The 14,551-nt window shown below is 42.2% G+C and overlaps 1 protein-coding gene across 2 annotated transcripts; it reads left to right on the top strand.

The window, feature by feature from the left end:
• Positions 1 to 239: 239 nt before the first annotated feature.
• SMIM13 (small integral membrane protein 13) lies at positions 240 to 9,914 on the top strand. 2 transcript variants are annotated; one of them, XM_083187920.1, is made up of 3 exons: positions 240 to 402; positions 5,563 to 5,650; positions 7,690 to 9,914. In XM_083187920.1, the coding sequence occupies exons 2-3, from the start codon at positions 5,575 to 5,577 to the stop codon at positions 7,881 to 7,883; spliced, it is 270 nt and encodes an 89-aa protein (XP_083044046.1). In that variant the 5' UTR covers positions 240 to 402; positions 5,563 to 5,574; the 3' UTR covers positions 7,884 to 9,914. The 2 variants fall into 2 exon arrangements, with proteins under 2 accessions (XP_083044046.1, XP_083044047.1); XM_083187921.1 differs by lacking the exon at positions 240 to 402 and adding an exon at positions 549 to 838.
• Positions 9,915 to 14,551: the final 4,637 nt, after the last annotated feature.

The following is a 14,551-nucleotide window of genomic DNA, read 5'->3' as shown; positions in this document are numbered from 1 at the left end:
CGTGTTTCCGTAGTGCTAGGAGGCTGCTCCTGCCTATCATCACCACGCTGACTACATAGCCACTGCCGCTCTGAGCTGCTGTATCGCAGTACGCCTGCTGTACCAGTAAGCGGCCTGTCACACGCTTCACAGCGCCACCAGTTGGTCACTCGCTGTACATACAGCGAGCAGGCACCTCCCCAGTGCAGCTGCCGCAGTACTTAGCGACTACACCCACTTCAGCCCTGGAACACAAGCAGTGGGCGTGCCTTGTGGTGTCACGGATGTCTTATTGGCTAGCGTTGGCTTCGGCACCAATGGGTGCGTGCAGGGGAGAGGCCATGCGGTGACCGAGCTGTAAGCGGCCCTGGACAAGTCCATTTGCATTGTCTTCTACCAGTACCTGGGACAGCAGGAGCACAGGTAACACGCACGTAGTGTCACACCGGGCAGCGGGCGCTCACTGTGGCCTCAGCAGGCGGCGGACTGCTGCTACACAGAGACTCCTGTCAGTGACGGGAACAGATTGATTTCCAAGGGCATTGGTACAGACTGCATGCCGGTGTATGTGGGCTGCACAGATGTTTGTGCTAGTTATGACGCTCTCAGCGATCGTGAATGATGTCATCAGGCTATATGATACAGCAGCACACTAGAGGGATGAGGGGATTCTTCGTGAGAAGCTGGAATTAATATAAACACATCCTCCTTCCCTCTGCTGCTCTATGATTCTGCAGTAAACAACGAGACTGAGTAATCAGTGTATTCCCAGGCTGGGGGGGGTCAGAAGCAGCTAGTCTCCGGAAACTCCCATTCCCACCCGTACACAGACAGGCAGTGGGTGCTGCATTCAGCTCTGGTATGTGCGAGGGATACGTATTTGGCCTATATTGTCCTGTAATGGCTGTATTATTCTAAAAGTATTGTATTTAGTGATGTCTGCTTTATTAAAGTCCTTGAAAACACAAATTGGATGCACTGTGAGGTGTGCCATTGCAGTCTAATAAATCAGCAGGTGCCAAATCCCCCCCCCCACCCCGAGTTTTTCCAGATATAACAGAAAACACTACATGCTTCTACAGACAGTCAGAAACTAGTTAATTATTGAGTTTTGGTTGCTAGGCAACCTACAAACATAGGCTTCAAGTAAACTATTATAAATTAAGACAAAGTAGTGCTGCTTTGGAGGGCCACAGTTTGGACATGCCTAGCTTAAGGTGCCCATACACGTTACAATTATTGTATACAATATCGCATCTCATCGAATCTCGGTTTTGCGATGAGATCTAGTATAAAAAGTATGTTACATAGTAGGTATGGCTGAAAAAAGACTTGCGTCCATCTAGTTCAACCTGGTATGTGCTGCACATACTTTTTGTACTAGATCTGATCTCATCGCAAAACCGATATGCAATGAGATGCGATATTGTAACGTGTATGGGCACCTTTAGGCCTTCCTACACTATGGCTATGCTAACCTGATGCTTGACATAAATTTAAAAAAATAGTGTCCCTCCGCAATCTTCATGTATGTGTCATAGCAGTACTGCCTCCGAGCACTGAGTCATGGGTTTGATTCCCACCGTGGCACTAACTGTGCAGAGTTTGTATATTCTCCCCCTGCTTGCATGGGTTTCTTCAGGGTACTCTGGTTTCCTCCCACAATCCAAAAATATACTAGTAGGCTGTGTGTGCGTGTGCATATAGTAAGGAATATAGATTGTAAGCTCCACTGTGGCAGGGACTCATGTGAATGTTCAATATTCTCTGTACAGCACTGTGGAATATGTGTGCGCTATATAAGAAACTGTAAATAAAAATAGACATTATTTATTTACATTTTCTTATAAATCCCAGCATAATGAATTATGGTTTTGTTTAACTTCCTGGTTAAAAAACTTGTTTTATTGGTGAACGTCGATGGTTTGGTGGGGAATATCACCGGTACCACAGAACGCCTAGGTTATGTATTCCTTAAAGCCTACTGTAAAATATGAACAGTTTACATGTTGTGTCTCTTTAATGTCATTATTGAGTAGGTGACTTGCAAAAGTGAGTGTGTTTATGTATCAGAACTCTTCTACATTTCATATTGTTTCTTTATTTAATATATGTCACTATATGTAACTCCTGCATGGCAGGTACGAGTTCGTTTTAGCCTAATATTGATGCTTATGTAGCAACTTCATATAAGTTGCATGACCAGTTAAGAGTTATAAACCCAATGCGTACATTGTAACATGTGTACCGTGCTTGTAGTTCTTAGACTACATACATTGCCTTTTTTTTTTTTTTTTTTTTAAACTTTAGTCATGTTGTCATCCCTACAATACCCTGTTCTCACTGCTAGGCAAATTCCCGGGTCTAGCATTTCGACCTGGTAATTTTGCCCTTTTTTTGACACCGGTTTTTTGGTACTTGTGTAATATCTGGGCGCCCAATTTTTTAATTGTATTGCATTGCATGCAATATAGTGGCATACAATTCATGCGATGCGATTTTTTTTCATTGTAAAGACCAGGGGCGAAATGTAATAGGGTGCGATTTTTTTTTTTTTTCGTAAGAAAAAAATCGCACCGTTAAAAATCGAGTTTTTTGCCACGAATTCGCATATGTAATGAGATGCGAATTTGCGGCAAAAAAGTGCGATATGGTGCGATTTCGGGCGATTTTTAAGTCCTTAAAATGTGCGATTTTCAGTCATGAAAATCGGCACATTGTCAGTACTGTGCGGTGTGTTGAAAAAAAAACGGCGTGCGGTCCCTCTCCTAAGCATAACCAGCCCCGGGCTCAAAAAGCCGGTGCTGCTATCATAAAATCAGAGGGACAAACAAATAGGGGTTCCTTTGATTTAATGAAACCAGCACCAGGCTCAAGGTCCAGCGCTGGTTCCCAAAATACGAGGGACAAAATGACTAGGGGTCCCCCGTATTTTAAGAACCAGCACCAGACCCAACCAGCCAGCAGGGTAATGCCACAGCCGGGGGACACTTATTATGTAAGGTCCCGCGGCCAAAGCATTATCCCCGTGGCTGGTCAGCATGGGCAGGGGTCCTGGGGAAGTGGGGACCCCCCCCAATAAAGGGGTCCTCCCCTCCAGGACTTACCAGCCCATGCTGAAAGTCCGGGGCTGTCCCCGATACCCCTGGGCGGTGGGCATCGGGCTGATGAAAAGTGTAAAAAAAAAAAAAGAATAAAAACTATTGTCTTATACTGTAGAACTATGAGTCCCAGCAAGCCTACCCCACATGCTGGGACTTGGAGAACCACAAGTCCCAGCATGCGGGGCATTAATGGGCCTGCTGGCACTTGTAGTTCCACAGTACAAAAAATAGTTAAATAAAACACACTGACACCCTGAAAAATAAGTTTAATACATCCACAGCCCACACATACTGATACTTACCTACCTTGAGCCCGTAGGTCGGTCCCTGGGTCCGGGGCTCCAGGGCTGAAGAGTCCGGTTCCGGGGCCTTGGTCCTGGTTCCGGGGTCCTGTGCTCCAGGGCTGATGTCTCCGGTGTCCAGGATCCGAAGTAATCCAAAAGGGGTACCTAAGGAAGGAAATCCTACTCACCTGCTCCCCGGCGACGACCCCAGCATCTTCTCCGGCAGACGCGCTGCTCCCGGCTGGTACCCGTTCACGGACTGGAGAGGCGCAGAGATGTTTCATCTTCCGCGCCTTTCCTCCGGATGATTCTATTGGCCGCCTAGCGGCCAATCAGGAGCCGACTTTCTCGAAAAAAACGGGAGCCCAGAAAATACACAAGTACCGTTTTTTTTTTCAGAATCAACTCTATTGGCCAGGTATACTTGCGTATACTAGGAATTTGGTTTGGATTTCTGTGCAACAGCCAGTTAGGTACAGTTAAGCAGTGACAGTACAGATATACATAACACATACAGGTGTGGGCTAGATGTACCCTGGGGATTATAGATGCAGGGAACATAAATTAGCTGGGCAGCACAGCGTGAACGGTTCAACCTGTGTCGAAATTCCTGGGTCTCCAACCCTGCTTTTTACATGGGTTGGAGACCCGGGTATGCAGACACCGGTTGACCCATTCACACTGCAAAAAAACCTGTATTAAAAGGCAAATTACGGGTAGAACTGCTTCACCCAGGAATTTGCCTTAGCAGTGAGAACAGGGTCCGGTGCTGCAGTACCCACAATTAAAATAGAAGGCAAAAGCCGTGTTGTTCACACTGGCGGTGTGAACACAGCATTACACAGCATATGGCTGCCAAGTTTTACAGGTCCAGAGTGATTACTTATATAGTCCCTTTGGCCAACACTCTTTGTACCTGTAAACAATCCCCAGTTGCATGAAACACCACCAGCTTGACTAGTAAACAGACCCACAAGTGACCACTAAACAAGGCAAATAAATTAACACAATGAATCACCCACTTCATAAGTAAATATTTGACTAGTTCATGGTGCAACATTTGAATAACAGAAATCCCATTTGACCTGTATACAATGCACCTACATGACCAGTAAACAAACCTTGGCCATTCCTCATGGTTGTGTGTTCTGCTACTTCTGATGTTGTTATAAGGAGGGATTCATGCCTGACGTGAGGTGGAGGTCTCCCAAAAAACCTGTGATGGGTAGTAAAAGTGACTTCCTCCAATGCAGCGTGCTTACACCAGTCAATCAGAGTTCACTTAAATGAAATCTGATTGGCTTGAGTAAGTCCTATTGCAAACCCATGTTCCTTATACATGGTCCGCATCACTATTGCTATGACCCCTACACACGGGTCTATATAAGTGCATTTTCTAAGCGATCTAATGAAATCACTTAGAAAATGCTCTGAGATCACCCGTGTGTGGGGCCCATTAGCCTGTATGTGTGACCAAAATTATCATTTGAAGTGACTAAAAATCTTTAGCATTTGTATAGGACTGTTCAGATAACCAGGTCAGCTAAAACACCAATAGCTGCTTGTGTACCCTATCCAAGTTCAAATGATGTTAATGAATTTGCTATCATCACCTCATATGATAAATAACTATACAGTTCAAACGCCCTTAAGCTGGCCATAGATTGCAATCAAGAAATTTGCTCTGTATACAAACAACTCAGTCAACTAATCTGCTAGTATGTTTTTGGATTGTGGGGGGGGAAAAAAAAGCATAGTACTCGTAGAAAATCTATGCACACGCAATGAGGACATATAAACTCCACACGTAAATAGTAGTGGGTGAATAATCTAAAATATTTTGTATAACTGTACCCTGTATTTAACCCTTTAGAGTGCTAACATTGCTGTGAGACATGGGCAAAATATGTACTAAATATGCCAGTTTTACTCACAGCAACTGTTATTATTTTTTTGGCACAATGTTTAACAAAACTTCAATTGATTGACATCAGATCGATTGCCAGCAATACCTAAAGTGATTCATTTTCCTCGTCTCCGACCCGGGCATTTTTAGCATATATTTTGCACATCTCTCACAGCAACTTTGGGTTAATGTATATAAATTTGTAAATAATATATGCACACCTAACCGAACTTTAGTTTCATTACATATGTGTACCAAACCCACAGAGTTTTCTTGTTTTGTTTTTCAGATAGCAGAAAACATGTGGCAGAGTGTTGGTTTAACATTTCTGGTCTTCGTGGCCACATTAATTTGTGTCTTACTGTTTATGCTGTGTGGTGAGTAAAAGATTTCCTTGGCTTTCACTGACATGTACTGTATATCTGTATGTCAGTAGTGGTAAAGGGGATACTGTTATACTGTTTAAGTTTAAAATAAGGCCAAAAGTGAAGACATTGGTCCGTTCTATAAACTATTTCTTTATGCAAAAATAGATGCGTCCTTTGATATTATTACGGGAGGTAGCATCTCGCTGCAATGCATAGCGCAGCCTCTTGGAGCCGCCATTTTCCCCATGCAAGGCTAGTGGTAATGAGAGCATGTGTAAGCTTTTTCTTTCACTTCCTCATTTCAAGTATATGGAGTAGCGGGAGAGTGCATACACGCACTCCACACTATCTCACACTGGGGGTTATTTTGGTTCACTCTTTCTGACAAGTTCCTTCTTACCGGTAGATGGACAAAACCATGTGCACTGCAGGTGGGGCAGATGTAACTTGTGCAGAGAGAATTAGATTTGGGTGGGTTTTTACTTTAAAGCAAGATCTATATTGCAGTGTAAAAATAAAGCAGTCAGTATTGTCCCTGCACAGAAACAAAATAACTCTCCCAAATCGAATTCTCTCTGCACATTTTACATCTGCCTCCCCCCCTGCAGTGCACATGGTTTTGTCCATCGAAGAAGGATTTTGTCAGAGTGAACTAGAATAACCCCCACTGTGCCATACAGTCTGCAATGTAAACCTATATACCTCTTTCACACCACACCCTGGAACTGGGTTATTGCCAGGCTAGTGACGTATGGACCCAGGTCAAGGTGCAGTGTGAGAGCACCGCAGCTTATAACCTGGGTCACCAACTGAGCAATTCCACCTGGGTTATAAGAATGGTTCAACCAGGTCACCCTCTGTATAATGGGTGTCCTGGATTTAATGTGGAAGTGCTGAACCTGGGATTGCGATCCCGGGTCCGATTTGGCTTTGCAATGTAATAGCGTGAAAATAAATATCTGGACACATCTATGATATGTGACGTTAGAAGTGAGGGGGGCATAGTTGGCTCTATGGTAAACATCTGCCAGCAGGGCAGTTTTATATTGACTCATGTCAGTAAGTACATACAATATGGAGCGGCCTCTCCCTTACTTACACATTCAAAATTTAACCTCCTGTCCTTTCCAGGCCTGGCCAACATCTGTCTCTACAGCTGTTGTGAAACTAAGGGTGCCCATACACGTTCTGATCCTGCCGCTGCGATGTGTGCTATGAGATGTGCGCTCCCGCGGCATCTCATCGCACAGTACAAAAGGTATGTGCTGCGCATACTTTTTGTACTGTCTTTTTATCCCATCGCATTGCATGCACAAGGCATGTGATGCTATTTACGCTCAAAACGCACGGCAGGATTGGAACGTGTATGGGCACCTTAAGGGCTCCAATCCACTAGGGCATGGGTCTTCAACCTGTGGCCCTCCAGATGTTGTGAAACTACATGTTCCAACATGCATTGCCACATTTTTTCCTATAAGAGCATGCCAAAACTGTCAGGGCATAATGGATCTGGAGGGCCAAAGGTTGAAGACCTGTGCACCAGGGCGAGGTATCAGATGCAGTACCTCGCATGCAATACCCTGCCAACTCACCCGGCAGCTGCTGGACGGCAGCATTGCATATGATACACGGTCCTTTTGCATACAATGCGATCCTAGCAAGGGCTACGGCTGCAATGAATATTCACGACCGCTCTGCGCACGGGAACGTCACGGGAACCTCACATCACAATCGCAGAAAAATGACATGCGATCTGTCACAGCAATGAGTTGGAATAGCATAACAAGTGGCCATATCCCACTAGTGGATGGCCACCTTTAAAGTCCCAGCACGCTTCACTAGCTTATCAGTAAGTTGGTGTGATGGGACATGTACCTAGTCATTTTGAATTAGTCACATGTTTGCAAACACAGATATCCTTAAAACCTGGACTGTTACAGAGCTTTGAAAACCAAGTTTGGTATACACTGGCTTAGAATAAAAAAGAAAGCAGATATCTGTGGATATGCATATTGCATAGTAACATATTGTGATTCTTCTCTTCTTAGGCTGGTATGTGGTTTGGCATCTGTTTTTGTCTAAGTTCAAGTTCCTCAGGGAGCTTGTATGTGATAGCGGGTCTCTTCAAGGCGAGAGTGAGTCCTCAGAATCTGTTGCAGAGTTGGACTCTCCATCTACTCCACAGAGAACAAGACCAAAGTCTGCACGACAGAGGAGAGCTCCGGCAGAAGAGGCAACTTAGTAATGGCGCCACCGTTCATTTCCATGTTCGGAAGGCTATATGACACTAAAATTCAGCATATGCACTGTCCACACTATGACTATGGAATTACTGGCTTCATAAAAGCGGGGAGAAGGTACAGTAGTGGATACATTTAATCTAGCATCAAATCCCCCCATCAGACTTGACATAAGTAGAATACGTCATCACTTGATAGGAGCATTAGTTGCATGCCCTTCACCTTGCAGACAAAATGACCATTTTGCAGCTGCACTGATTGCCTACCTGGCTTCAAAGAATGAAATTGGCTGCTTACATATGTGCTGCTCTGCGTTTACATATACTGAATTATTTTGTGCGAACTATATGTTTTTCTTTGAACATTTGGTGACCACTTTCCATCAGTAGCCTCCAGTAGCACTTTTAGTGTTCATGCATTCACTGTAATCGCAAAGGAACACCAGCCTAAAACGCCATGTTTATCAATGAGTTTATCCTGCTGCCATGGTGTCCTGCAAACAGTACTATGAGAACCGCCTCCAGAGTGCAGGTTTACAGTCCCCTGTGCACTTCCTGCCTTGTGTTATGTCATCATTGTGTATGCAAGAACAAGATGCTGTGGGAACATCATTAATCAGGAATATCGTATTGGTAACTGCTACAAATTACAAGCATCTTTATTTAACTGAAGAACCTTTATCAGGTGCTTTTACTTCCATATGTCAGCCAGAAGTTATCACCACTGTTCAGCCAGAAGGATCTTCAAAGTGGATATATCTGATCACACACTGGATGATGCACCATGACTTGTCTAATGTCTACATATGTTGGATTCCCATTGTAAAGAATGCAGGGAAATAATTGTTTTTAGACTATTCACAAAGAATTTAGTCCCTTTCCTTGTCTTACTGTGAAACTATTGTCCTCCAGATGACAATGAAAGTCTAACTGTTAACTATTTCCTTTGGGACAAAAACTTACTTTTTACACAGTCATCATATCTGTTCTATGTAAAATCGTTAATTGCTCTTGCTATAAGGAGTATACTGTTGGTGTGTATGCTAGATTAGCTGTCATGTTACCATTACAAAAGGCTTTTGTAGAGATCCCTATCTATACATTGTAACATACCAAGCAGATTTTCAGTAAGCTAACCTGATATTGTATTATTTTTTTATTAATGGTATCTTGTTTTATAAAATGTTCTTACAGTACTTGATTCTAATGGATCTCCTATACCAGCAATAAAAAAAAGTTTTACCGATCTTGCTGCGCCCCCCCCCCCCCCCCCACCTTTCCAAATTAACTGGTCTCCAGTCCACCAATATGCACCCTTTCTATGCCAATATTGAACCCGATTCTAACCTGATTGCTGCTGTGTGAATTATGGAAGACATGCATATTAATGGTAGCGTGCACACGCAAGTCCAAGCAGCGACAAAGTTCAGCATCTATTCTGATCGTTAGCTGTTTGCAAGTTAATTGATGGTGGCGTTTGTGGCTCTTACCCAGCCATTTCCTGGGAGTGGCCAAGAAAACAAAACACATAAGCGCCCAGGCACTTTCATGGTGGGTCTGTGACGTCTGGTCTGGTCTCAATCAATCAATTCTATCGCACGCTGAATAGGTTCTGGGCCACACACAGACAGGAAAATAATTCCATGGTGAGTGAGTTGTGAATGGATTAGCAGCTAGCCGCCAATTGGCACGATTTTCACAAGCCATTCAGAGATGTGCACATTGCAAGTTTTCACTCTGTCTGGGAGGTGGATATCTGATCGCAAGGCTCTGCTAAATCCCCAGCAGCATTCAGGTGTAAATAAACCCCATTCTTCAGGGATTTGAAGATTTTTTATTTTTTTTACCAGCTAAAGATCAGATCAGCAAATTATCATGAAAGTGCCCATTATGCTATTACTTGTCTGCGAATTGGCTGATCCTTGCCAAACACTAGCAATCCACAGCCCGACTAGTGAAATCCAGTATATTGAATAACCTGTTTTACTGATTCCAATCCACTTATGGTCGGAATTTGTAATCTGTACATTTATGGACCCCCCAATACCACCGTTGAATCAGAGCAGTCACACTGTTGCTAATGCTATTTTTCCCTATGCTTCTTCGGTAGGATATTAGTTAGAGGATTGTAAGTTACTTTAAAATGCTATATAATACTAATGGTTTTATCTTGCTGTATCAATTTAAAAGATAAGTTTACTGACACTTAAAATACGGTGCCTATGCCTAATTGTTTGAAGAAATGTAGTAATTTATACTATTGGAAATGTTTATTTGAGACCAGGAGCCATACTTGCCATCCTCTTTGGGAGAAGCCTGGAGAGGTGATGCAGGTGGGTGGTGATGGGAACAGGCCAGAACATTTGGATTGGTTAGACCACGGACCCTACATTAAGTGCCGTAAATCACAAATATTCTGTTTTGAGGGTGGTGCATAAATGGAGCAAATAGTATAGAATTGCGTCACCAGGCCCTACCACCTTTTGTATGGACCACCGTTTCCCTTTATTATATTCCACATTCTGCCCACTTCACTAGGGTGTATACAGGATGCCGGAGGGGTGCGCACTCTTCCCGGAGTGCAGGGGTGGGAGTTTCCAAGAGACTGGACAAATATGACGTGACCACATATCTGCTAGGGGAAGTATTGGATTAATCCAGAGAACCTTCGGCCCTCAAGCTGTTGTTGAACTACACATCCCAGCATGCCCTGCAACAGTTTTAGCACAGCATGCTGGCATGTGTAGTTCAATGACAGCTGGAGGACCAAAGGTTTCCCATTCCTGGCTCAATCCAGTGATGGTCTTTTGTAGGGACCACTTGGTGCAACGATGTCATGTCTATATAATATGAATGGGTTCAATACAATATTTCTACACTTGACTCGGTTTGGCTGCATTAAATGAATGATGCATGCATGAATATGTGTTGTGAACTTATTCTTTACTGATGACCTGTTCTAATTTTAAAACCCTTAACCCTTTTCCCTTAAATATATAACTTTTAACCCCCCCTTCCCCAAAAAAAAAAAACCAATTTTTTTTTTTATTGGATATGGCAGTGGTGTTTCTAATGGTGTGTACACACAGTGAGATTCCCTTGCTATTCGACTTAAGATGCGAGTGCTATGCAATCTTTGCTATCTCTGTACTTTTTACATACAATCTGCTTTAGATTTGCACTATATAGTCTTTGCTGCCCTGTCTATCTGGGATTCACTTTGTGCTGTCACGGGAGCGTGCATCGTGATCTCAAGGTAAAAAACCTGTGCAATGTACATGCGATTTTGACTATATTTAGTCAAAATATCATGTCAAATCTCAGTGTGTACACAGCATTTGAGCAATATGTTGATGATTTTATTGCCACCTGCTGAATTCCGCAATAAGTTATTTACTTGTGTTACCTGCGAGTATGATGCATCAGCACCAATAAAGAATGAAGTATAAATGTGTATGGTATTGTGGAGGTTTCTTTATTACACTCAATAACACAGCATGCTGAGTGCTGTAGTACAACTACTACCTGATCGCTGTGGTATGATTGCCTGTGCATCTTGTTTTTCTCCATTTATTTTTAGACCTTCATATTGTGTAATATGAGCTGGACATATTCAAGTATTCTTTTTTTCCTGCTGTTGCGGAATTTATTTATTTCAGTAAAAAAAGACTATGTTCATAATAATTGTCTTACACATATATCATTTTATTTTTGTGTGTGTGTGTTTTATATTTGGCTGCAATAAGATTTCTTTCATGCTGTTCAAACCTCCTTTCAGTTTTCTGACAGCTTTGCCTTAGGTATACAGAGCCATATGTATCAAACTTCAAAAAGACCTAAAATGGAGATCGATAAAAAGCCAGCCAATCAGCTCGTAACAGCCATGTTACAGGCTGGGTTTGAAAAATGAAAGTTAGGATCTGATTGGCTGGTTGTTTATCACTGTCCATTTAAGCACTTTTTGAAGCTTGATACATCTGGCCCTCAGTCACTTAGGATTCTCTTATAACGAACCCAACTGTGCTAATAATATTGTCCTATAAGCTAGTGTGTTTAAACTGTGGTGGTCTGTGCCTCACCGAATGCACTTTATACAGAATGCAGCATCCAGCTTCAAGGAATTCATTTCATTATATGATTGCACATACAGGACAATTTCTTGCTCAGACTAATTGAGTTGGAAATCCTATGTACTTTTTTGGTGTAATGGGATGTCCACAGAATTTAGATGGAAGATATTGTCATGTTCAATTACATTGCACCAGCAACTTTCTGCCTGGTCATCAACCTGTTACATATACACCAAATGGCAGAACTCTCTTGCCAGCCTCATACACATGTATATTAAGTGTTTAACATGCATTCTTAAAGCCTATTAATTGTGCTTTGGTGCTGATAGTCCAAAACAGAAATAATAATGTTCAGAGAAGTTAAGGTACCCATACAAGGTACAATAATTGGATGTGTTTTGGTCTAGATCGCATCTAATGCGATTTGCAAGCGATGCGATCCGTACCTAGTTCAAAACGTATGTGCAGCACATACTTTTTGAGCTGTGCGATGGGATGTGCGCGGAAGCGGACATCGCATTGGATCCAAAAAACGCACAGTGTATGGGCAGCTTTAGTGCTTGGTAAAATACTGTTGTGCCCATTGGAAGCATTCATTACATACAGACTAATTCATCATGGATCGCTATTTGCAAACAATTCTGCCTACGCTTTCTGTTTCAGTGCAGTTGTGTTTTGATTGACAAGAAGCCAGGGTTTAACGGGAGGATACCTGGCATTTTGTGGGTGTGTGTTTCAAAAAGCAGGTGTGCCAAGGTATTTTTCGGGTGGGACTCTGACATCAGTGATGAGCACCTCTGGTCTGTTGCTTTAGCAGAATTGTGGAAACCTTTGCCTGGTGCAGGGGAAATTACTCTTCAATGCCCAGTTTTTGTGAATGGATCTGCGTTTTGCAATGCATTTGCAATTTCTGCAATGGAATTTTTTTTTATTCGTTCTCTCGAAGTGCAACTATTCGGTCCCAGCAAATTCTTTTTTAGCAGTTTAGCGATCCAGCCTGAATTAGGCCCATATTATGCTGTGCTGCAATGAACCTTTGAGATGTGTTAATAAAAGTGCTGCTTATGCTTTAAAAAAAATTGAAGATAAAATGCTTGTAACTAGCACTGTTTTGCAATATGTGTGTATAAACTTTTAGGGTTATCATGCTGGGTATATTATTAAGACTAGCTGTAAATCGTTTTCTCGGAGCTTTTGCATCTGCAGTGTTAAGAACTATTAAAGATGGTGCAAAACAAGTTTTTTTTCTTTGTTTGTAAATGTACTAATTCAGGAAATCAGGATGGCTAATGGTTATACTGTATCTGCCTGCTTTCAGTTTTCCTTTTTGCTAACATTACAGATGTATCTACTTACATTTAGCTTCCCTGCTTATTAAACAGCCCTTCCAGTCATGCAGTAACTTGCTAGTGCTTAGTATCTATTCATGCAACTTTTTCCAGTAAAATGCATCTTATTCGCAAAACAAATAGGACAAGAAAGCAGCTTCTGCTGATTAAAATATGCAGCATGCCTATAATCTGTGTATGATCATAGCTGTATCTGCATACAAAATTCTACGTTGCTGTACTTCCCTAAAGAACACTGTATTGTAGCATTTCATATGCAGAGGCAGTTGTGCACAGAATATAGGAATTTTAATCTTCTAAGGCTTGTGTGTCCTATTTGCATCAATATGCAAATAAGACACATTTTAAAGGCAAAGTTGCACGAAAAGATGCCCCGGTGCGAACGTAGTTGCCCAGGAACTGTTGGCCAACGCTAGACCTTTCCCAGTATGTGGCATATTGAGGCAAGATGTATGATGACTCATCTGTACATTCACTGATGGTAAACTGCTCCTTTCTGTATGTATGTGTTTATATTACATAATTGTTCAGTAAAACAAATAATGTGTAACTGCAACCAGAGTACATCATTTTTTTGATCCTATGAATTCATTAAAATTTAGAAGCAAGTATCACCTCATGCCAGACCGATGCGTGTGATGTGAATGTTTCACTTACAATGTTTTATTTGTCTAATATATACAATTGTATGCAATAGCATGGGCACTCAAGCGCCAAAATCTTATGGTGTGTACACACTTGTACAATCTGCATGAGATCCAGATGAGATTTTGACTATATAGTCAAAATCTCATCTGGATCTCACGCAGAAAGTCTTGGCTGCATAGACTATGTAGTGCAGATCTGCACTATATGTATGCAGATAGTCTAAATTGTATACATAGTCAAAATCTCATCTGGATCTCATGCAGATTGTACAAGTGTGTACACAGCATTAGTTTACAAAATCTCCTTGGCTGTGTATTAATATCACATTTTTGCACCTTTTATACTATATTTACTTGCTAAATCAGGTAGCCGGTAAATGCCCCAAAAGCTGATGGACCATTTAGTTTTTACAGTAAGGTGGAGACCCTTCCGATGGTTGAAATGAGCACAAATGTGGTCATACAACAGGAGGACTATGCTATGAGTAGATGCATACTTTAGTGATACGCTATTGGATTATCTGTGATACAGCTGGCTTCCTGACCCATGTAATGTCATGCAAGCCTACCGCCACAGCTCCTATCAAGAGGTCTGGAAATCTGTT

Source organism: Crinia signifera, chromosome 5, assembly GCF_055691185.1.
Source record: "Crinia signifera chromosome 5, ASM5569118v1, whole genome shotgun sequence".
NCBI lineage: Eukaryota > Metazoa > Chordata > Amphibia > Anura > Myobatrachidae > Crinia > Crinia signifera.
Note: the sequence above shows the minus strand (reverse complement) of the source record. Positions and strands in the feature narration are given on the sequence as shown.